We start from the raw sequence: 24826 nt of genomic DNA, 5'->3' as shown, positions 1-24826 counted from the left end.
ATCAGGGTTTATGTGGCACCTTATGTCTATAGCAGGACCGTGGTCCACTAATTGGTGACCGCTGCCCTACACTCTTAAACCACTTGTATATTTGAATATATCTGAACATTTTGCAATAAAATTTAAATACTATATTGCTTCTACTTAAAATCAGCAGTCAATCAATAGTTTTAGATTGTTCCATAGTTTTAAATTAAATTGTATCATTCGAAATGCCTAATGGGATGGTAGTCCGTGCTCTCAGTAAAAACGTAAACTACACTACACTCTTATACCTTTGTCTTTTCCTCAGATTTCTAATATGTACAGTATTTTGCCTCAGGTCAAATCTTAGAACTATTTTATGAAGAATTCTATAAAGCCCTATGAAAAGAATAGAAAGGGAAAAATACTTTGTTCTAGAATCAAGATGGCTTCCAAGACCAAGACCCTCGGAATCTGCTGATGTTCTGAAGTGTGCAACCAGTGGACATTTAACAATCCTAAGGCCATGTGAGCAGTGGAGTCATCAGATTTAAATTCAATACATTACGTTTATAGAAGTCAGATGGTTCTTTTCAAGCACTATATACACTCACTGAGCACTTCATTTGGAACAATGTGGTCTTATGATATGGTCTTCTGCTGTTGGCACAGTCGTCTCAAGGTTCGATGTGTTGTGCATTCTCAGACTCTATTCTGCTTGCTAAAATTGTACAGAAAGGTTATCTGAGGGACCGTAGGCTTTCTGTCCCTAGATGTAGTGTGTCTGGGAATATATTTATACAACACAATCTGCATACCTATAGAACATACTTTTTAACATTAAAGAAGTAAGTTATTAAATGAAATCAGTATACACTCTGAAAGTATGGGAATTTGGACTCGTATTATCTGTCACTTATTAAGACCCAGAAGGAATAATGCATTTACGTATAGGCCTTTTTGTTTATACGTCATTTCAGCAGCATAGTGGAGTGGACTTGCGTCCAAGAAGAGATTATCCGAAATCGCTTTGTGAACAGCCATATGTTCATCTCTGCTCTGGGGTTTGTAGATATCACAACCTCATAGACATACTGTACATTGTAGCACATATGCAGTGACATATGCTTCCAAGATCCACAGAGACTCATGGAATTACAGTCGCATCTTGAAACAGTCTAAAGGAGCAATGACAGCAAATGCCTGTATGCTGACATTTCAGCAGGTCTGCTTCTTTAAAGCTACTGACGCTATATCCACCCTCACACCCAAAAGAATCAACCCAGAGAGAATCAATTTTTCCTTGTGTAAAGGTTGGAGCAGCACATAAACTTGCAGAATGTGGTTTTGTTTGTCGTTCTATAGCAAAGAAGAGCCTTTGTTAAACTAGGCCAAACCAAATCTCTCATAACACCCACAACGTTCTTACATTATCTGTAATTCATTTTTGACATGCCTTTTTCAGTTTTCCCCATGCTTCTGGCAGAGGTAATAAGCAAACATTTTATCTAATGAGCCTGTGTGAATTAGACTGTTAGCAAAGCTGTTGCTGGTCTGAATTTGGCATCTCAGATCGTTGTCTTTGTTCATGTTTTTTTGTCTATCGTGAACACATTTTGGCTCCCGACAACATAAGCAAGCAGATGATGTTTCACTGCCGCAGCCGGTGTGATCAGAGCCCTTTTGAAGTCACAAAAGTCTTCTTGTTTACTCACAATATTGCATCATTCCCTGTTTACTTTATACATTTCTGTAGGGTGTAATTAGGGCAGAAACTTCAGAACTAAGTCCACCAATTTTCCAGTTTTTTTTCTTGTGTGGGGTTGGGGTAACCATGCTTTAAATTGCACCCTTGAATCGTTGATCCTGTGTCCAACAAATGATTCATCAAAATGAAGGAAAGCAGTAATGTGAACATGTCTAAGAACATCTGTATGTCAGTAAGTGCCTGAAATATCACAAGCCAGAGGAGAAAGGAGAGAGGCCCTGTGTATAATTAAGTAATGAAATGTCTCCAGGCAAGATACTTTACGGAATAATCGCTCTTTTTATTTTCCGCTTTCTTGATGATTAGTTATTACGTGTCTCTCATCTTGGTTTACATTTTATTTATTTTTTTGTACATGCAGACAGAATGTCACAATCTTTTATAAATGTTTAAAACATCAAATTATTATTTTTTATATTTTTTTTCATCAGAACCACAGCCTAAGGAAAAGGGCTAAACTAGAACTTGATTCTTCAACATAAACCGTGCAGAATTTGCCTGTAAAACCTTGTGCAATTTCATGTCCCAGGACTTGATTTTTATTCAAACTAACAGATTTCCACATTTTATTATAATAAGGTCACATTATCATCACACTAAAACCTTGGACTGAGCCTTTATCATGTATTTCTTGCACTTTATAAATGGTTTTATGTATAGATTTTCCTTTTTTAGGCTTGTCTCAGACTTTCAAGTCAAGTCTAGTTTTTTTTAAAGCACATTTAAAACAACAGCCGTTAAGGCAAAGTGCTGTACAACAGTAATAAATCCAATAATAAAACATACATAAGAAAATCAGCAAGGAATTTGGAAATCACAATATTCAATATTTTCAATATTTTAATTAAATTTGTATATTAAAATATGAAAATCCATGATTAAAATAAAGATTGTTACATGTTTAAAATTGTGATAATCTATGCAAAGAGTGAAATAAACATTTCAATATTAATTGCGTGAAAATTATTTATTTTTATTTTTTCCAAAATTATGACTGCTCCAAACTATTTTTCCCCTAATAAATTTAGTGCACTTGTTAACGAAGCCGGCAAAAGTGTCAGTGAAGAGCATGCTTGTGATGAAATATGAGACAAAGGACATTTGAAGAAAAAAGATAAACCAAGGTAAATATTACTTATTATTATATTTTTATTGGGCATCAATTCCAATTAAGCTGTAATTGTGCAAATTATAAAAAAAAGTGTGAAAATATTACTTAAGTGTGTGTATTAGGGAAAAGTGTTAGCTATAAAATTTGTCTTATCAAAACAAAGATGCCGCGCATTTTATCTCAAAAACAAATTTTGTTTCTATCACCGTCATGGAAATGACACTGTTGTGGGAAAAAAAAAAAAAAAAAAAAAAATCTTCTGTGGATCATACAGTGGTTATGTTGACCAAAACAAAAATACAAATAAAAAAGTGAGAGTGTGAAAAATGTTTTGAAGATACTTTAGTTAACAGTGCAAAAAGTCCCAGAAATTTAAAAAAGAAGAAAAAAAAATCATTTTGGGGTAAACTATTCCTTTAATGCTAAACGTGTGTATTATTTTTCTTGTTAAAATAGTTTCTCTTATACCAGCATAATATGCAGAGACAACATTAATTAAGCCATTTTTAAGGTTGATATTGCCGCTCTTTGGCTTTATCATAACCATCCCAACATAGCAACACTAGCTGAACCAATGGTGCAAGGTTGGGGTGAGACTGTATATTTGGCTGACTAAATTCAGATTGAATTAAACATAGTTATCATATTAACACCATATTAATGTAGAAATACCATGGTTTATTGCATTAAAATAATGGCTTGCTTTTTACTACAATATTACAAGTAAAACCATGGTTAATTTTAACTATATCAATCCTTTCTCTCAACTCCCAGACCTTCATCATGATGAAATTAGTGCAAGGAAATCAACCATTATATTATATTTTATTTATTTTTATAATTAGTATTAAAGGAATTATTAAGATTGGAGACAGGTAACAGGATGGTAAAAAGTGCGACCTAAGGTGGATTCGAACCCAGGGAAAAAGCACAGTCATACCATTGTTACACTCCACACCATTGCAGCACAGGGGGTGCAGTTTGTCTTTAATTTATTTGTTTCCACCAGACTATAGGTGCTGCTTAAACCTAGTACAAATAGTCTCTCCTTTTAAGGAAACTAAACTCTGTTTCACATAGAGTTAAGGTAAAAAATCCCAATAAATGTCTGGCTAGAATTTGTGATGTTCTGTCATCAGCATGAACCCCATGTTCTATTCTTTGCATGTATTTCCATAAATTAAGTTGATAGTGGATTCCTCCACTGTCAATGTCCCATTGCGTTTGTGCGACTGATGTCTCCCGGGCATCTCCATCACGTCATTGCATTTTAACATTTGCTCATTAGCTAGCTGGCTATTTGTTAGTGCTCTTGCCTCCTCTCCATGCTATGAAAGGCAGGCCGCTAATTAAAAGTGTGTTGTGAGGGAAATGAGCATAGCACACTGTGTTGCTGTTCCATTCTGTGACAGGGCTAAACAGGAGTGGCTGCCCCATCCCACCTGGAGACAGCACCAAGTAAAAGTAAATGAAAGTGGAATGTGAAGAAAGCCTCTATAGGAGGGACGGAGCACTGCTGTGTAATGCTAAGATTCCTGAATGCTAGTTATTTGTTAGCTTGTTGGGTTGTCTTTATATCTTGTCCTTAGGCAGACTTCAGTATTATACTGAACATCAGGTCAGAGCAAATGTTGCATAGAATGTATGAATGAAACACTAAAGCTCTGTGATGATGACCTTAGATGATGACCTTAGATAAAAATGGATTCAGTCACTTTAGAAACTCCACAGTGCCACCTAGTGTGACATAAAATAACCCCTCACATTCAAGACATAGTTCTTACATGTGCTGTCATTTGTTAACAGTGCAAAAAAAGTAATTTGTATACATGTCATCTTTGACACCATGAGGCGTGGATGCAACATTATTCGAACACAATAGTTTTAAGTTACCAGTGCCATTGTAGAAATCCACTATACACAGTCATCCATGACAAATGTAATCAGTGAGTGATTGTGTCCAATAACAGGGTAGTTACTGTAATTAAGTGATTCGTTTTTGGCTGGTTATGTGATCCTAACATGGCAGCCCCTTTGAGGGGACCCTCTCCATGTAGAATAAAACCGCTTTTATAAGGTTACTAATATGACTGGGGTCTTCATTGTTTGTGAATAGTCATGCTTTTAGACATATGTAAAAAAATAAAAAGATATAAAAAATTGCTTTGTGATTCCATTAACATCTGCCCATGCATAGTTACAAATGTCCTTTTTCCACATATTCAATTAAGTTTCTATATTGATAGCTACAAAGTACAGTTTTTCTTACAGCACAAACAGTTTTGTCAGGACCTAGACCATTACACCTTTAGGGGAGAACGGGCCAAGTTGTTATACTCGGAAGCAGAGTTCAAAAACTCAATAACTGAGTTTTGAGTCAAAAGTCCAATCAAATGCTTGATTTACCTTGCAGTTATTTTATGTTAATGTAGGTTTTTACACAATTTATTCAAGGAATATTCTGCATTCAATACAAGTTAAGCTCAATCGACAGCATTTGTGGCCTAATTTTGATTACCACACAATTTCATTTGATACGTCCCTCTATTCTAGTTACATTGTGGCAATTACAATAGATGCCAATGGGGAAACTTTTTGGAGGGTTTAAAGGCAGAAATGTCTGTGTATTATTTGAGCTGTATAGTTGTTTACATCTATGTTTTTAACGATCATTTTATGGATAATGGCATTACGTTATCATGGCAACAAACTTGACACAAGAAAGGTTATTTAGCGATTTTATCAAACTAAAATCATGTTAATAGGTATATTATTTATGTCTTGTGCCTATACTTTTGAAAACAAAAGGAGTATTTTAACGTTTATTGACTGGCCCCATTAACAACCATTGTAAATGCCTCACTGTAACCCACATTTTAGATTTTTTTTTTTTATTGTAAACCATATACAACACCAGAGCTATATACTGAGCTCTTTTCATTTGTATCGCCAGTGATTAAGAAATTTAGACTTATACCAAGTATCATGAAAATATTATATCACAAATTTCTTGGAATGGCGCAATAAAAATCTGTTCAAACATGTGTTCTAACAGTTGTACTCGTTTTTGACTGACAGCTTAAACAATGCGTTCCAACATTATGTTTGAAAGCTGTGCAAAGCAAGACCCAAACACATCATCAGATTACACATCATCATGAGCCACAACAGTTCTTAATTATTGAGAAGCCCATTATACTCAACTGACAGGATTTTTAATTAGATCCACTCTGTTTCATAGAAACAACTGCCACCTGCACGGACGGGACGCAATAACACAACAGCCCAGAGTCACAGAGGTTTGGCCACAGCAACTCTGAAGCCAATCAGCACTCCACAAACACCACCAGATGTTTCCACTTCCTGCGGCATAAATATTCTGGAGGCTTGGTTCATTGTGCACTTAGTCTGCAGGTTTCCTAGCAACCCAACTACTCCATATTCTTCCATTTTGTGTCCATAAACTCATCTGTCTCCTTTTATATATGTGTGGAGGATAGTCACATATGCAACACATCAGTAATGTCAAATAAGAACAACCAGTCCAGAAATGTTCTTCTGTGTAAACATGACATTTATTGGCTCATCAGATGACACCACATATATGAAGACTACAGAATGGAATGTTGCCTTGCAAACCTATTGCATAACATTATAGTAGTTTGCAGTGTGTATCTCAGATTCAATAATGTGTTATTTTAAGTATTAGTAAATAGTTTACCATCAAAACTTGAGGTTCTTGCGAAGCTTTTTGCAGGCCTAATTGTTGTAATTACTATTTAGTAAAGTGGTTTAACATATGTTGTGATCCTTGCTCAATACAATGTTATAGAAGCGATTGTTTCAACAAGTGGTAATTAGTGGCAATCTTACACCACATAAGAACCTCATTAAAGCAGTGGATCTGACAAACAGACTGTAGGTCCAACTGTAAATGCATTTTAACTCACTGTTCACTGCTGCCATCTTGTGGTCAAGCCTTGTTATCAGTATTTGATGTATTAATGCACTGGTAGAAATAGACGGCAATATGTATAAATCTTTCAGCAAATGGCTATGGCAAGAGACTGAATGCTGTCTTAAGACTGTTTGTATGCCCGCAGCTACAGCAATTTTTCAGGGGCAGAGTGAGTGTGAGTTAATAACTGTCAGTTGGGCGTAAAGACCATGGATTACCTTTAGTTTACTGAAGGCCTGCTGACAGAGCTTGCTTCAGGGTGTACCTGAACTTGGGAAAACAGACAGATTTGATTATGAATTTATTTGCATTCTGTTGGCCAGCCCCTTCTTACATTTCAGTGGAGAAAATATCTACAAACCACTAGGGAATCCAGCATTTCTCTGTGTCAGTGGACTATGAAAACCACAGGGCTACTTGTTCCAAATCGGAGATCCCATCTAATGTCGTGTCCCATACGAAATGAAGCATAGCAGCTAATGAATAAAGACACAAGTTTTGTTTACTTTGTATATCAAGTATAACTGCAAAAATAAAACTGAAAATAAGCCTCAAGACTACAAAGCAGGGGAGTTCAGTGAAGACTCTTTGCCAGCGGTTTTAACTGTTTTTGTTTCTCGCCACAAAGCTCAAGATGTATCTGATTTCGAATGTGCTTTCTTTTTTTCCCCAGTCATTTGTATATGCGAGTTTTCATACTGAATATACATCAGCAGTGTTGAAGCACTGTTGCCACACCTCCTCTCTCTGTTTATTTAAATACCTTTTTATGAGAGCTCAGTCCTTCTGTGTCTCCCAAAGACCATGACCTTTTGACCTGCATCTGTGCATTGCAGTGCCATTTTTAATATCCTGACTGTTGATCAGTGCTAAAGGCTGGCCTGCCTGCGTGACGTGCGCTGGTTCATGTCATAATTTATTACACGCTATTTTTCTTACACAGCCAAGTTTACTTCAGCTGCCAGAGTGGCAACTGGCAAAGCTTAAGAGTAATATCTAGAGGATTGTTTTGCATATATTACAGGGTTAAGTGCAAACCAATCTGGTTTATACAAACACAGCAATCCAAACAACGAATACATTGAAGCTGATGAGTACCACACCACTCGGGCTGTCTCCCTCACTCACAGATCGTTTGAGGCTGATTAGTTGTATAAAACACAGCGCTGACTTTGATTACATTACTTATCGTTATGTGTAGATGATTCGTGCACTGCAGATAGACAGAAAGAGTCCCAGAGAAGTGCTTCAAGACACGGACAATTTTCTTGGAGGCCTTCTGGAATAGCAACAATATGAATTTGATAGCTTTTGTCCAGTCAAAAATCAAACACTGGTTTGTAGTGTAAACTCAGTAACCTACAGGCATTTCCTTTTTGTTCGTTTCAACCTGGTCTCATAGAATCACGTTACTATACCTATATTTTTGCAAAATGATTTTTACGTGGCTCGTACGTATCACGGCAGTTTTTTGGTAAAATTAACACTGGAGGTGCTACAACAACAAGGACTTTTATTCACTTTCACACTAATAAGGAGTAAAAGGGCAGATTACCAGTTTATAAAATAAAATTTTCACAAAGCTATGTTATGACATATAAAGTCTTTTTTTACATTTATATTATATAATAAACTACATTTACAAGCTTTTTCATGCATGATCAAATGAATGCAAAGAATGGAGGTACGAATCCAGACGCATGTCGACATGTGAGCTGTTGTATAATCGAAGTATTACAAAATGAAGTGGTTACTTAAAGCTACACTATGTAACTTTTGGCCCTCTAGCGGTTAAATATAAAACTGCATGTGTCTTGCGGAAGAACATTGTTTTGGTTGTGTTTTTTGTTCTGCACCGATTACAGTATGATTATTGTATTTCACTACACACACACACACACACACACACACACACACACAGATGTGTGTGTGATTACACAATTATACATAAACCCAGCAACAGCCCTTGCATTTCAAGTCTAGGCCTTCAGTGCGATTCATGCAGTTTCACAGTGAATAAGATGCTGTATCATACATTACGGGGCAGTCAACTAATAATACCAATTGACATTTTAAAAACACATCCACACACGAAAGCCAGAACCATGAGGTCTAATACCAAGAAAAAGCTCTCTAATAATATTTGCGATTTAAATTTTGCTTGCAATAAATTGTTTCATCAGGGTACACAGTTACTTTTCAAAACTTTAACCGACACTGAATGCTCAATCAGCTTAATTTACACTTAGAAAACTCCTGATGTTGCTATAACAATGCAAAAAGCACTTAAGAGTTTGCTTAAAGTGAAAATCAATCCTCCTTTCCTGTTTAATTAATCAATCGCACAATCATGCAGAACATCTCAGGTTTTTAAATCCATAAGGATCTCTTTCTCAATGGCAATAACACAGGAGACAGCCAATTCATCAGCAAGATCTTGATCTGATGAATCAGACAATCTGACATTAGATGCCTATTCACTGCAGTGTTGAGGGATTCTGTGGAAATTCTGAAGGCCTGATGGGGTGGAGCTCAAACTCACACACTGCTTCGGCTAAGGAGCATGGCTTCGGGCATGCGATTTGTGAAACAGTTGTCACATGTAAGCATCGAGGAATAAATTCTGATTGGATACAATTTTAGTTTTTTGCTATTCGTTTGTAGAGAAATTAGGAGTGGAAAGCGATTGAAAACACAAAATGCCAATGAGAATGATAGGATGAAACAGAGAAGGGTTTGCTGGACCTGAGAAATCAATACTGCATTAACCATTTCAAATAAATATCTAACCGGTTGAGTAAGAAAAATGCCATCTCTGGCTTGCTTTTAAATCCTTTCAGATCTCGGGGTTGTCGCCACCTCTGAAAAGCCACACCGATGTTGATTCAGGTTTTAATTTGGACTCTGTCACTTTCACCTTTTGCTTGTGGACTCTCCTCTGTTCGTGGTTTCGTTGTTTATACAAAGCAATTCCCTGGAGGTTTGCTGTTATGAATGATCCATGGTCAATTTTTCTTGTTCATTGTGACATCAAACTTTCAGCTTCATTTACTCCGACACACGTTCTACAGTAGCCGGATCTTATATTCGTATGGATAAGACGTCAACACGCACTGGCGAATGAGGTTTATGTATGCAATTTCCTGCATTCCCAACAGCTCTAAACATATTTATAATATAGTAGCATTATTATAGGTTTATCAAAGTGTATTTGGGTAAAGACGTGGTTTGGAAGATGGATTTTTGTTGCACTTTATTTATAACATTTTGTTATTTAAAAAAATAAAAAGTTACATACTGTAGCTTTAAGCGATTGCATTTTCTCACATTTGCTTTTTATGTCACTATCGGTTAGTTTTGGGTTTAAGGTTTAGGTTAGAGATGTTGGTTTTGTTGATTTAAAACTTGATAGACCATTAACCTTAAAAACCTCATCGTTTTGGGGGAACATTTAAATTGCTTGAAGCATCACACAGTGGACATTTGACCTCGGATCTGCCGCAATACATGCAATAATATAATTTTGCAAAAATGTTGCCGCAGTCATGTAATTTTCATAAGATCAGCCTGATTATGAATAACTTCACAGCCATAGAGTAGTTATATCAATCCAAAAACTGGATAATGTAAGTCACGTGTTTGGAATTTGTTATGGGTAAAGTAGTTTGAGGGGTTCAAAATACAATCTCAAATGTAAGAATGAAATTGTTTTGGCATTTTAAATGGAACACCTCCGTATGTCACTGAAAATAAAAATCCATATGTTCCTATATCCTCCAGTGGACAATGAAAAGGGAAGTATTTTTGGTTGCATGCCTGCCCAAAGTGAGAGCACCAGTTAGCCCTTTGACGTGGTCTGCGCTGATTTCCCACAAACCCGTCAGCTAAAGTTACAGATGCAAAAGACAGAATCCACCTCATATTAACTATGTTTTCCCTCTGATTCCCTTTTTGGTCTAAACATTCGTTGATTCCACAAGCAATAACAATGCTCAGTGGGAAATATATGCACTTTTTCCATTGGTACGTGGGTGTCGCACAACAACCCCCCGTTCTTGACTCCCAGTGTTCAAAGAGGAATTAAGACAACTATTAATTTCTGTCGTGAGATAAATACTGTGGACTGACACTGATTCCGTGCCAATGGTCCACGCTCTGCACAGGAACAGACGGGTCTCTCACGGCAGACATCTGCGCAGCCCGCACTGCTGAGCTTTTTGTCATGTTGTTGGCGCGGCACTGTCACTCTGAGAGAAACAGCGTGACCATGTTGATTAGGGTAACCTTTTGGGCAAGGAGTGGAAATATGCTGTCAGCTCATTACAAAAATACATAAGCTCTCACATTCAATTACTCACTTAGCAACAGAAGATTAGTTTGTGGGAGCTGCCAACACTGTTGCCTTCACGGGGTCAAGAGAGTGAGGCTGTAATCAGAGGAGTTTGAGAAATGCTGGTGTATCGGTTTCTCTTTCACTCCCCCTCTTATCCGTGGATTCCTCCTGCTCTCCTGACCCGCTCGCTCAAGTCAACCCATAACGCTGATAAATATTTACTCTAGTGCAGTTCTTTTTCCCTCCTCTGGTCTTAAGTGAATTTCATAGTTCATAAAACATCACACAGGTTCTTTAATGAGAGCTTCCCGCTCCTGCTACGGGGCCCTCACAAGTCTCAGATTATATGTGTTAAATTCAGGGCAGAGAACTGTGAAGACATCCACACTGCATCCCACCCACAAGCTCGCTTTGACCAAAATGTAAGCCTACTCATAGTTTAACACCAAACCCAAAAAGCAAACAAAAATTTTAAAAGTATAATAATTCAGACTGTCCCATATTACCTTGAACATCCTGTATTTTGTTTCCTTTTTGTGTTTGATGTTTCACAATTAGTACACGTTGTTCAAAGTGAGCTTGTTGGTGGGATGCAGTGCAGATGGCTTTACACTTCTCTGCCCTATTGTCCTGTATTTAAAGGGGTCATGACATGCCTTTTTTTATTATTTTAAAATGTTCTTTGATATTCACTTATAATATTAGTATAAACATTTTCCACCCTCATTCTGACACTCTGTCAGAAATGCTTGGTTTTGGTACTGCTTCTCCTTTAAGACTTGACAGCAAACACCCACTGTTATGATTGGCTCTCTGCACTTGACTGACCAGCTGTCTCCTTGCCATCTCACTGCTAACTGCTACTGGGTGGGCTATGGAAGTGATAAGGTAAATTAGGCATTGATGTATAATGGAGGCAGTTAGATGTCTACCACAGTGTGACATCACAATGTGGAGGAAGATGAGAATGAGTCATTTCAGCCACATGGTTTCAAAAAATGCTCTTTTTGTAGTGAGGAGGAAGTTTTGAGTTCTGAAACTTACAGTACTGTATGTTTTCATAGAACAATAACCTCTTATATGTCAAAAGATCAAGGAAAATTGACATAAACCCTTTTAAGGAAAATTCTGAGTTCAATACAAGTTAAGCTCAATCAATTACATCTTTGGTTGACATTATTTTGAATGCCACAAAAAAAATATTTTACAGTCAATCACAATGGAAGTTAATGGACCCAATCTGTAAAAAAAAAAACATGACTTTTAATTGTGAGAAAAAAACCTTTGCTAACCTTTTCTGTGTAAAGTTTTTTTCTGCATTGAAGACGTAATGCTGTAAAACCCTGAACCGACCATAAATTAATGATTTAAACAACTTTACAGCTCAAATAATATACAAGATTTAAAAAAAAATTATAAAATTGTAAGCTTCCCATTTTTGCCTTTAATGGGCAATGTTCACTTCCATCGTAAGTGCCTTACTGTAACCTTGATTTTTTTTATTTAATTTTTTTTCAAAGAAAAGGGGGGACAAGTAGATTGTTTTGCTTGTTTGTTTGTTTGTTTGTTTTGTGGTAATCAACATTATGCCACAAATGCTGTCAATTGAGCTTAATTTGTATAGAACCCAGAATATTTATTTAAACTGAGAAACGCTTGAGGGTACACCCACTACTGTTTGGACAGCAAAGTGTTTGAAGTGGACTCCATCCCATATTTGCATGTTGAAAAGTTGATAGCCCTATCCCAACCCCTCAAGGAAAACTTTTTATATTTTTCTAATCTAAAAAACATTTATTTACCAGTTTTCTAATTCAGAACCCCCCTGAATGTCCTAATAGGAAGATTGTGTCATATGTATATGTTTGGGGACAGTTTTGTACTATATAGCTTAAAACTGTAAACATACACAGATTATGAACGGGTTCATTGCAAATAACTGTAAATGCATGTATATTCATTTATATGAAAGTTTTATTGGCAAGTTTTTTACCATACCAATAAAACTTCTTGAACCTGAGAGAGATTGAGCATGCTCTAAATCAATGGAGAGTAACCCTCCCTGGGCCATGAATCATGCACAAGCCATGGCATAAAACTCCCGCCGGCCGCCACCCACCACTCTGGTGGTGCTCCCAGCCGTCCTCTTCCAATACGAATCAAATCTGTTAATGCCTGACATTGGCTGTAAACCAGCTGTCCATCAGCAGCCACGGGGCAGATTTGTTATGACTGAAGGGATTCTGGGTAAGGCTGCCAAGAGAGTTCAATCCTTCTCTCACGACACTGGTGCTTTGATTGCATGTTTAACCTGAGATATGTTTTGTGGAAAGTAGAGTATGTGGTGGATATCGTCTGTCAGGGAATTAATTGAGGAAAATAGCAGAACTAGGGAGAGGGAGTATGGACACTGTCTCAGCTTCCTGGCATTTTGTTTCATCTTATTCGTTCACTGTACATTTAGTATTTGTAATTTGCATCATTTAGGCACACTTTAATCATCACTGGGCCTCTTTAATCATTGGCTAAAATAAGGGAATATTTTGGTCTCAATGCAAGTTAAGCTTAATCAAATGCATTTGAGGCATAATGTTGATTATCACAAAAAAAAAAAAAAAAAAGATTTTTTAATAAAAATTGACTCGTCCCTCTTTTTCTTTAAAAAAGCAAAAAATCGAGGTTATAGTGAGGCACTTACAATGGAAGTGAACAGGGCCAATTTTGAAGGATTTAAAGGCAGAAATTGGAAGCTTATAATTTTATAAAAGCATTTATATTAATTATTCTGTTAAAACTTGCACATTATTTGAGCATTGTGGGATTAAAGCATTGTGTCGTCATAGCAACAACATTTTAAACTTGTATATATCTTTTCACAAAAAAGGTTAGTCCTAAAATCATGTTAACATGCATCCTGTTTACATCTTTTGGCTTTTCTTTTGAAACAGTGAGTATTTTACCATTTACAGATTGGCCCAACTTCTGTTGTAAATGTCTCACTGTGAAGGGGCGGTCACACTAGGCTTTGAGCACACAAATTCTTTTTTCGGACAACACAACGGACCAGGATATAATGTTATGCAGGACAGCTTCTGGTTTTAGTATATACAATGTCACAAAAAATATCATAATAAAATGTTTTTATATATTGTCTATTCACTTTCCAGCAACAACAGAATCACACATCTTCTATCTTCTATTGGACACGCAACCTCTAGTCATGCAGATTAGTTAAAAACTTGGAACTTGGGTATGCAGCATTGTAATAAATGTAATTGTGACCTTTTTATTTAAAAAAAAAAAAAAAAAGTCCAATCAACATTGTTACATATTACTTTAAATGAGCTTAACTTGTATTAAACCCGGGATATTCATTTAAGGTGTACTGAATACCTGAAGAGTTTGTATTTAAAATACAAACAGTTTTACAGTTTCAGAGGAGTGGTGGTGGTGTAGTGGTCTAAGCACATAACTGGTAATCTGGTAATCAGAAGGTTGCTGGTTTGATCCCCACAGTCACCACCATTGTGTCCTTGAGCAAGGCACTTAACTCCAGGTTGCTCCGGGGGGATTGTCCCTGTAATAAGGGCTCTGCAATTCGCTTTGGATAAAAGCGTCTGCCAAATGCATAAATGTAAAATGTAAATGTTTTATATTAGATAAAGTAACAGTTGTGCCGCTAGGATATCACAATTCAATGTGGTAATACAAAGAGAATCACCTAAAAATGCAAGACAGGTGGCCTGAGATAACAATGTTTTTTAGTGGTGGGATATTTTGATTCATCCCAGTGACCAGGGATGGATTACCGACCGGGCCAATGGGGCCGGTGCCCAAGGGCCCTTCTACCAGTGGCCCTTGACTGCCCAGGAGGGCCCTGTACTTTAAGGTTGCACGATACAGTTTGGAGATAATTGGCCCACGGGGCCTTTGCAAGTCATAATCCGTTCAGCACTGTGTGGATATTTGATACTAAATATTCAAATAAATATATATTCAAATTATAAACAAGTAGACCGCACAAGTTTGTTGAGAGTTAAGACTGATTTAAGACCAGCTGTGTCAGGTACTGAACCAGGGATTCACATGATGTTCTCTCAGAATCACAATCAACCATTCACAAACAACTGTTGTATTTCTCCTAATAGTGACAGGTGTAATAAACTGACATTTTGCTTGCGATGGATTTTATTAATTAAAGAAGCTACCAAAGGTTTGCTACCAAACTTCAGAATTACATGTGTTTGTAGAGAAAATGTATAAATTCAGTTAAATTAATTATTAATTTTCACTTATAATTTATTATTATCATCATTATTTACTATTAAAAAATATATTTATATTTATTATTACGATCATTAACAACTAAAACAACCATAAGTTAGCAATTAAGAAGTTGAAATTAATAAATGTGATTTTATGTAGGCGTGGTTTTTCTTGTGCAGAAATAAATGACATGTACACATTTAATTTACCGTAATTACGAAACCCTTTTGTGATCAATTTGCAACATAAATTATTTCTGATTTATATATCCAATGAACAGAAGTAACAGGCGTTTAGAATGGGTTTAAAATACGTTTCTCACTTTGCACACATTGTTTTGTATGAACATCACATATGGTCGTGCAGTTGAAATTGAAATGTCGAAGCTCACACAAATCGTATCCGAAAATTCAACATCCGCAGATTGTCGGAACTACACTCAGCCTCCGTACAACTCTGTATTCAAATGACTGACTTCCGGTCTGTCGTCTTTCAACATTTGTCAGATGATGTGAAAAGGATGCATCACAGGTATGAACCTTTTTTTGTATATTATGATTTATGATTATGATTGACCGGGAGCTCAACCCAAAATGACAAACGGTTAAATGGTTGAAAGGCTGGTGTAAAAGGGATAGTTCACCCTAAAATGAAAATTATCTTTTATTCACCCTTATGCCATCCCAGATGTGTATAACTTTATTTCGTCTGCTGAACACAAAAAAATATTTTTAGAAGAATATCTGTGGGTCCATACAATGCAAGTGAAAGACCGGAACTCCAAAAGCTCCAAAAAAGAAGATAAAGTCAGCACAAAAAATTATCCATATGTCTTCTGAAGCAATTGTTTTGGGTAAAAATAGACCCAAATGTGACTCCTTTTTCACTGTACATATTGTCATTGCAGTCTCTAGACACGATCATGATTTCAAGCTCTATTACACTTCCTAGTGCTTGATGCATACAAAGTGAGATGGCACTATAGGAAGAGTAATCGAGCTTGAAATCATGATTACCAAGGTGTCTGCTGTTAAGATGTACAGTGTAAAAGTAGTCACATTTAGGTCTGTTCTCACCCAAAGCCAACTGGATCGCTTCAGAAGATTGATTAAATAACTTGAGTCATGTGGATTACTTTTATGCTGACTTTATCTCCTTTTGGAGCTTTTGGAGTTCTGGTCACCATTCACTTATATTGTATGGACCTACAGAGCTGAGATATTATCGACAAATCTTCATTTGTGTTCAGCAGAAGAAAGAAAGTCATAAACATCTAGGATAGCATGAGGGTGAGTAAATTGTGAGAGAATTTTCCTTTTTGGATGAACTAAACCTTTAAAACGCTTCTCTAAATCTCTCGGCATTACAACTTTAATCCACTAGATGGCAGCTCGGGACTCCTGCGCGTATTGAGCAGTGTGAATCCAGTTTCAATGTGTTCATAATTATGCTAAGCCCTCAACACATGATAGTCTTTGAGATGTGTTGGTTGAACGTCCCACTGAACTTTAAATCCATGCTCTCTTTCATTGAAATGGTGATCCATGATCTGCAATATTCTAACTATTATTTTCATGAGATTATAGAATGCAAGTTTTATTTAGATTGCCGGTCTTGTGGAACTAATCTTTTGGGTTTTAATACCCCATGCATGTCAGATAATAAATTGTTTTTAATAGATAACATAATACTTCTCTTGGTTTTATTGTAGGACTGTCTCTGGGAAACACACATGGGGCTTGAAATGTTAGCAAATACTTACAGAGCAGTTCATTTGTCACAGTAATGTAAATCTGTCATTGTGATTTATTGATAATTCATTTGTTGTGAAAATGCTTTGCTCTAAATCTTTGTTTGCTCTTCATCTATCAGAGTGTCGTACATCATTGTGCCTTTGGGTTTTCTGCTAAATTCATGTTTCCTTGCGTTATTTCAAACAGTTCTTGATATACTTGTTTAAGTTCCATGCAACTTGAAAACTCATGTTAGAAAATTATATATCCCTTGTATTGAAGATATACTGTATATTCTCATGTTTTATTATATACAGGAATTGTCCTCAGAAAATGCCATTTATTCCAAATGTAAAATGATACACACTATGTAATTTTCTGTCCGGAAAGAACTACCCTTCAAAGCCTCTAGGAAATTATTTCTTCAATCATTTGTTCTCGGCACATCAATATGTTTATATTCTATCAGGAGAGACCTCTTTAATGATATATCCCAAACAGCATGTTTGATTTTTCCCTTATTTATTTATTTTTTTCATTTCAAAGAAAATTACACTTTAAATCCGTGCTCAGATTTTTATTTTCAGATATGATTTATCATTCAGAATCTAAGCTTCCTGTGTTGTTGATACAGCAAATAATTTAGATTTATCTCTTGTAAATGCGTGCGATTTTCTCTGTCAAGTAGGAGCAGAGCTCTTGAATCATTCTTCCATTAATCCCCACATTGTTTTATTTACTTTCAGCTCTCACCAACTGGAAAGTATAGGGCACATTATGAGGTCACAAAACAACGACTTCCCTGTTGGGTCTCAGCAACAGCCTGTCATCTGTGGTGTGCTTTGGAGGGAGTAAATTGCTCTAAAGGTTGTTGAATAACACAAATACTAATCTGAGTGTCCTTGCATGTGTAGTAAAGGTCTTAAACTCTCTGGAGAGTGTTAGGCCCTACATTCTCATGTGTGTGCCTGTTCAAAGTGGTTTTACACTCCTGTGCATTGGAGTCCAACAGTCCCCAGAGGCTGCTCTGTACTAGGGCCAAAAGTTCTGCAGCAGGTCAAAAGTGTGCACTCCCCCTCCTGCTAACCCACAGGCGGGTGCTCTGCTCACCCCACACCCGCTTGCCTCCAGAGGCAGACCCTGGTGGAGGACTGAGGTTAGCCCACACTGCTAATCAGCACTAACCAGGGCAGTGCCGTATGATGGGCCCTTCCTGATTTCCAAGCAAACGAGCGTGGTTCTGTACAGTGCATAAGCACACACAACACACACATACATACATTCTCCTTAGATACGGCTCATTCATATTGCTTGTGTTTGTTTGGTTTGGCAGGAAGAGTCAGAGTGAAAACGTTAGACCTTTTCTAAAGAGCCAGACCTTAAAGGCCCAGAGAACATAAATTGGTGATCTGAGCCCTGTAAAATTGGGGGAAAGTTGGCTTAGTGTATGATTACCTGATTTACCTGGGAGAGATAAGTGTCTGCTGCTGGTTGCCATTCCTGAGCTGGGGTTCCCTGCTTTTCTGCGACAGTGTGGTTACAGAGCGGAGGTATGCTAACCTAAGGCAGTTGGTAGCTAGCGTGCTGGAATGAATGTGGTGACAGGCATAGTAATTACACACACTAGAGGTGAATAAAGGACCACAATTGCTAAAGCCTATTCAGGTGCTAATTTCACAATATAAAAAAATACATGCTGGTGTGTATTTGTTACTTCACCTAAAAAAAAAACATATCTCGATGATGTTGTATTGTTGGTATTTTTTTCTATCAATAATCTGTGTACTGCTGAGGGAAAACCACTGGTCATCCTACTGAAATATGTTAATGGTACAAGCAAGTGCTTATGATGATAAAAACATGTATTATTTGTTTTGTCTTACTTTCATTCAGAGTTCTTCCTGTGTTAGGTGGCCATTTTATGTTTCTCGAAATGCACCACAGAGATGGCCAACACCCTTTTCTATCTTTAGATGGGGATTGCACCCAAAAACTGTCACTCTTGCAGCCACAACTTTCAAAAAAGGTAAGGCAGACCACTCTTAATACAATTGATTCACAAATCAAAACAGTAATTTAGAAGTTGATTACATCAGCCAAGGAAACTCTCAACTTTCAATCGAGCATAACACATAGAGATTTAGGTTATGTAAGAATATACCAAGAAAAATACTCTTTTGAAAGAGGGCAGCATGCAGCATTTCTTAAAAACCAAGCACAAGACGTAAGATTTATCTACTCCTGGACTTAACTCACTGCCTAATTTTTCTTGGACTCTACCTGTGTTTTTCCAAGTTCTGGGAACTATGCATTAAAGGTTTTTTTAAGTTTGTATTACATTTTTGAAATACTAAATTACAGCCTAAAACTTAAGGGAAAAAGCAAACCAAAGATTAATGGCCTCAGTCCTGCTCTTTGTAGATCTCACTGGCACTCAGAGAAGAAACACTTAATAAATCACACTAGACATGTGAAGGGTTATAAGTGTGACATGCTTTGTTTCTTGGTTTGTGTTGTCGCCAAATCTTTAAGTACCTGCTCTGCCCTCCTTTAATCTGTTTTAAATAGCCACCGAAGAGGTTTAGTATTTTGATTTTTCCTGTGTGGTTTTAGCTGTTTTTGAAAAAAGAAGAAGAGAGAGAAAAAAACCCTAAGATAAACAGAAAAGGAGACTGCAAATTAAAATCACCCTACTAACTATTTACTGTGAAGGAATGACAAATGGTTAAGTTATGAAAAGAAATGACCAATGTCTTCGTTGATGGAGTGTTTAATAAATTGTGTGATGGACGGTCTCACTTAACCAGCTTCATACCTGGGTAAACATGCTGCCCTGAGTCAATATACCATATTTATAGACTGGCCATAGGCATTTGTTTTTGATGATAAATAGTCCAAATGCATAAGCACACAAAAACAAATACATTTTCAGTCCACACTGTTGCATTTCAAACCTCAAGATATGTGTTTCTTCAAGAGCAGCCTTCCAAATTGTCAATCTAATCCAAAAAGAGAGTGTTCTTGGAGGCAAGACGCTGGCAAGTTGGCAAGTATGTTAATGGATTTTGATTTCTCTATCTTCCTTAAATCAATAAGTCTGGATTTTAGGGGCTGTCTAATAACATACAGGGCAAATGTATTATTATTATTATTATTATTATTATTGGCTTAATGATATCAACTAATGGGCTAATTAGTCTAAAAAAAACAGTTGGTTTAGGAATACATTAACTAAAAAGTTCAAAGTTAAGGTTGCCTTAAAGTTTACTGCTGCGATCACTTACAGTTGTAATGGCGGGTTTAAATTGAATTTCTTCTATAATGCCTTCAGTGTATTTGAGTACTGAAAGAAAAACAACATAAACCGATTGTGGGCTATACATATACATTATGTTGCCAAAATAACGCTGAACGCGTACTGCGCATATATAAGTGGTAGAAATATGCATTTGGGTGGAATTTCATGTTTAAAAGAGCGAGCTAAAGTGCTTCTTTAACAAAACAAAAATTCATAAAAATAGTTATAATAGTATTTACTTAATATAATATTTAAAGAAAATGCAATGCTGGCTTAATCTATTAGTTAATTTCAAAATCGGATTCTTTAATGTTCATTTCAAAATTCACCGCAATTTATTGTAAACAAATTATCGTGAAAACAGTAACGATTACAACAAATAATCTCTGCAACAATAATGTGTGTATATGTTGTTTAGAGATGTGTTATTTTATATTTTTTTTTTTCACCAGTCACAGATATGGATAGATGTAATCAACATCTAAATAATTATATTAAATACCCGTAGGCCTATAAAGACTGAAATACGACCAGAATCAAACAGTCGCAGTTTAAATGTCAGTGGAAAAATAATTAAGAGTTAAACGTTATTTTCGTGCTTGCACCTCGTACACCAATAACTGTTTTTTCATCAAATAATAATTCTGCTGAAGATTATGAGGTCTTCTCTTCAGAAAAGCCGGTGTGGCATAACTGACGACATAATGCAGAATCTCGTCGGTCCATGTATCAACTCGTAAATCAACTTCTTCCCAAATTATGATTTGAGATTCGAATTAAAAGAGATAAAAATGAGACCTATTGTGATAATGTAATGTTCAGTTCTAAATAAACTCGTTTACTGATTAAAGTGTGGTCAGTACCTTTTAAATTACCCCTGTGATCAAAATTAACATCGAGAATTAGCTCAAATTGTCCACCATGTCGCTTCTTGCAAAAGAGAAACATGTCTCCACCTAAATTCTTGCCAAATTTGGTAATAAACACGTAATAAGGCTAAACTTGTATTTATAAATTATAATATAACCAGCAACTAAATTCTATAAATGCTGATAAGCAATAAGTATTTTAAGAGGACTCTTCGTTTTACCTTGATGCAATAAAAATGTTCTTTGAGATGATATTTGCAACATTTTCAATAAATAGGGAAAATCATACAATTTTATTAGATATGATTTTAATATTTGCTTGTGTTCTTTTTAGGTTTCAGGCGACATTAAACTTTGATTTAATCAAATTGATCGTCCTGCCATCGTATATGTCTTCAGTTACATCCAATTCCAGAACATCTTATTACGACAAGACTTTACTTAAACTTCAGCTAAAAATGTTTTCATTATATATCAGGTAACATTACTATGGGCAGAATCCATGTTATTTTCGTCTGTGTGGATTTAAATTAATATAAATAACAATATAATTGTTAAAGGTAACATTTACTATACATCTGTGCAACGTCATGACAACACATTTCAATCCTACTCACAATATGTACATAAAGTCCGAATCATAATTGTGCAAGATTTTCCGGTCTCATATTCTGTGTATCAGCTGTCTGAGTCCACGTCACTTTTGCCCTCCTCGATTTTCTCTGCGGCTGTTTTCGTGGATTTGTTCCATTTCTGTGCGTTTTCTGATTCCTCTGATGAAGACCGTTTCTGTCTTCTCCATTTTGCTCGTCTGTTTTTGAACCAAACCTAAGCGAGGATAGAGGGTAAAATCCTTAATATGATTTGAAGAAACGCAAATTTGACTTATGACACAAGAAATATTGAGTTGGTTTTAAGATCAAAATATTGTGGCCTATTTGGTTAGTGGCGCACGAATTATATATAAACGTGCATAACTTTATACACACATACACACACATATATATATATATATATATATATATATATATATATATATATATATATATATATATATATATATATATATATATATATATAGGCCTATATATATATATATGACGTCTCTATTTGTCCTCCTAAAATTGCATTTCTTTTAATAAAGAAAAACTAACGGTAACACTGGACATATTAGGCTATATACATGTTAAGTTAACAATAAGAATAGCAGTGTGTAATTACAAGCAGCTTAGCTAAATAATTACTCATTAAATATTTCTATCATGCAGTTCATTATACTGTGTTTTTAATATTGTAAATCGTACCATTAACTCAAAAATGTAAAGTGTGACACAAAAAATAAAATAAAAAAAGAACTGAGTCACTCACCTCCACTTTTTCTTCGCGTAGGTGAACCTTTCGTGCCAGTTGTTCTCTTGTGCCTACGTCAGGGTATTTGGTTTCTTGGAAAAGGTTCTCCAGTGCCTCCAGCTGCTCGTCTGTGAATATGGTTCGGTGTCGTCTCTTGCGTCGACAGTGTAACTGGTTGAGCAACTGCAGCTCAGTTCTGGACAAAGTGCCCACGTTCATGTAGGACATCATCTGATGGGGGACTGGAGAAATAAGGACTGATCCGGCGCTGTCGTAGCCTTAAAATAAAATGAAAATAAATAAAAAGTACACTTAATTAAAATAATACACTGAAAACGTTCGCCTACAAAATGTGCTACGTTTGTTAAATTGAAATTATGTGGTTTTATTCAAGCCAAAAACATTTATTTAACATCACCGAATCGACAGGAATATATTAGAATAGAGCAACAAAACTAATTTTAACGGTTAGATCGGGTAGAAATAGTTCTTATACTGTATGTGGTAATAAACGCTGGTTACCATTTTTTTTTTTTTTTTTTTTTTGACGTGAATAAAACAACCAACTCAATCAATGTGTCCCACAATTACAGTATATATATATATATATATATATATATATATATATATATATATATATATATATATATATATATATATACTATGAAGATTCACCACACAATTTATTTACAGAATATCGAAACATTCCCTTTTTTGGGGGGTGCCAAAAAGTAACAACCTACCTGTAGGAATACACGGGCACTGCTGCGAGCCAAGGGTTGGTATTGCGCCACAGCAAGCTGGCCCAGTCGGCCCCTGGACATGAAGTTGTCCATAATAGTAGTTGCTATAGCCTAGTCTGGTTCCATTCACCGATTGTAAGTTAGGAGCTGGAGGTCCTGTGTGCGCATAGAGTCCATTAAAATCGCCAGCTGCTGTGTATAAGGATTCCGTCAAGTTGGAAAACACAACCGGAGCATTCCGATGGAGAAGAACCGAGTCCTTGCAACTGGGTCTCTCTGCTAAGATGCTGTCGATACTGAACATCCCAGCGGGCATTACGGGCAAAAGAAAAGTTCGAGTTTTGGTGGCAGCTGTACTAAAATGTTATTTTAGTCCGTTTAAATGTGGCAGGATTCCCTCATAATCACCAAAAAACTGAATTGTCAAGAGTACTTTCCCCCCAGTGTAATGCAGCAACAGTGACCGAGTGCTACAGATTCGGTAATTCGTTTGTGGCTGAGCTGAACTCCTGCTCAGTTTTATACCCAGCTGACGTCACTGAAGGATTTGTGAATGACTTCTCCAATAAGAGATTGGCTGGGATAAGGGTTAGCACACAATGGCGTGAAAACCACCGATCTGTGTATTGAGAATTAATTTGATTAAGTTAATCCGAACTATTTGCTAACTTTTGTAACAAATAAATTATTTCTAGCCTGCCATTTTAAAAAACTGACTTCATGAATCAATCTCATTAAGTTTGTCTACAAAGACACCTGTTTTTTTTGTGTTTTATATATATATATATATATATATATATATATAGTGTGTATGTGTGTGTGTGTGTGTGTGTGTGTGTGTGTGTGTGCGTGTATACAATTGTAAAGTAGTTGCGCATGCGTGTCTGTGTGTTCCTGTCCGAGAGAGAGACAGTCTAACGACTCATAATTCTGAGTCAGAGCAGGTAAGCTTCATTTTTATTTATTTATTTATAAACCACAGGCTCTCAAGTCGCCATGCCCTCCTGTAAAATAATTCATTTTGATAAGCTATGTAATATGCTTTCTAAATAACTTCCTGCAAACCTCCCTGAATTGATGTCCACAGATTCCGCTGCATTATAATATAATATATCTTAAATTGCTAAATAGCACATGTTATTTGCAAAACGGTAGGTCTGACACGACTGTCGCGCTCTGTCCGCGGGAGATAATGCTGAGCAGATTAACGTGTTTACTCCATCACGAGCGCATTCCCGGTAGGGAGGAAATCGCGCGTTAACTTCAAACACCTCCAATATGCACACGCTCAATATGAGCCTCGCTGTGATAAGATAACGACCATTATCGACCCTATTCTCTGGGTCTAAAATATACTTATTGCAATTAGCCTACATTGGTTGATCAAATGAAATTTGCATGAGTAAAGATGTTGCTCAGTGACATTGGCTATT

The 24826-nt window shown here is 36.3% G+C and overlaps 1 protein-coding gene across 1 annotated transcript; it reads right to left on the bottom strand.

Moving 5' to 3' along the window:
• Positions 1-21633: 21633 nt before the first annotated feature.
• Positions 21634-23854, bottom strand: LOC127657341 (homeobox protein goosecoid-like). The gene is made up of 3 exons (XM_052146081.1): positions 23394-23854; positions 22669-22928; positions 21634-22128 (listed from the first exon to the last, which is right to left on the bottom strand). The coding sequence occupies exons 1-3, from the start codon at positions 23707-23709 to the stop codon at positions 21979-21981; spliced, it is 726 nt and encodes a 241-aa protein (XP_052002041.1). The 5' UTR covers positions 23710-23854; the 3' UTR covers positions 21634-21978.
• Between the last annotated feature and the right edge of the window lie 972 nt (positions 23855-24826).

This window comes from Xyrauchen texanus, chromosome 16, assembly GCF_025860055.1.
Source record: "Xyrauchen texanus isolate HMW12.3.18 chromosome 16, RBS_HiC_50CHRs, whole genome shotgun sequence".
Taxonomy (NCBI): Eukaryota; Metazoa; Chordata; class Actinopteri; order Cypriniformes; family Catostomidae; genus Xyrauchen; species Xyrauchen texanus.
Note: the sequence above shows the minus strand (reverse complement) of the source record. Positions and strands in the feature narration are given on the sequence as shown.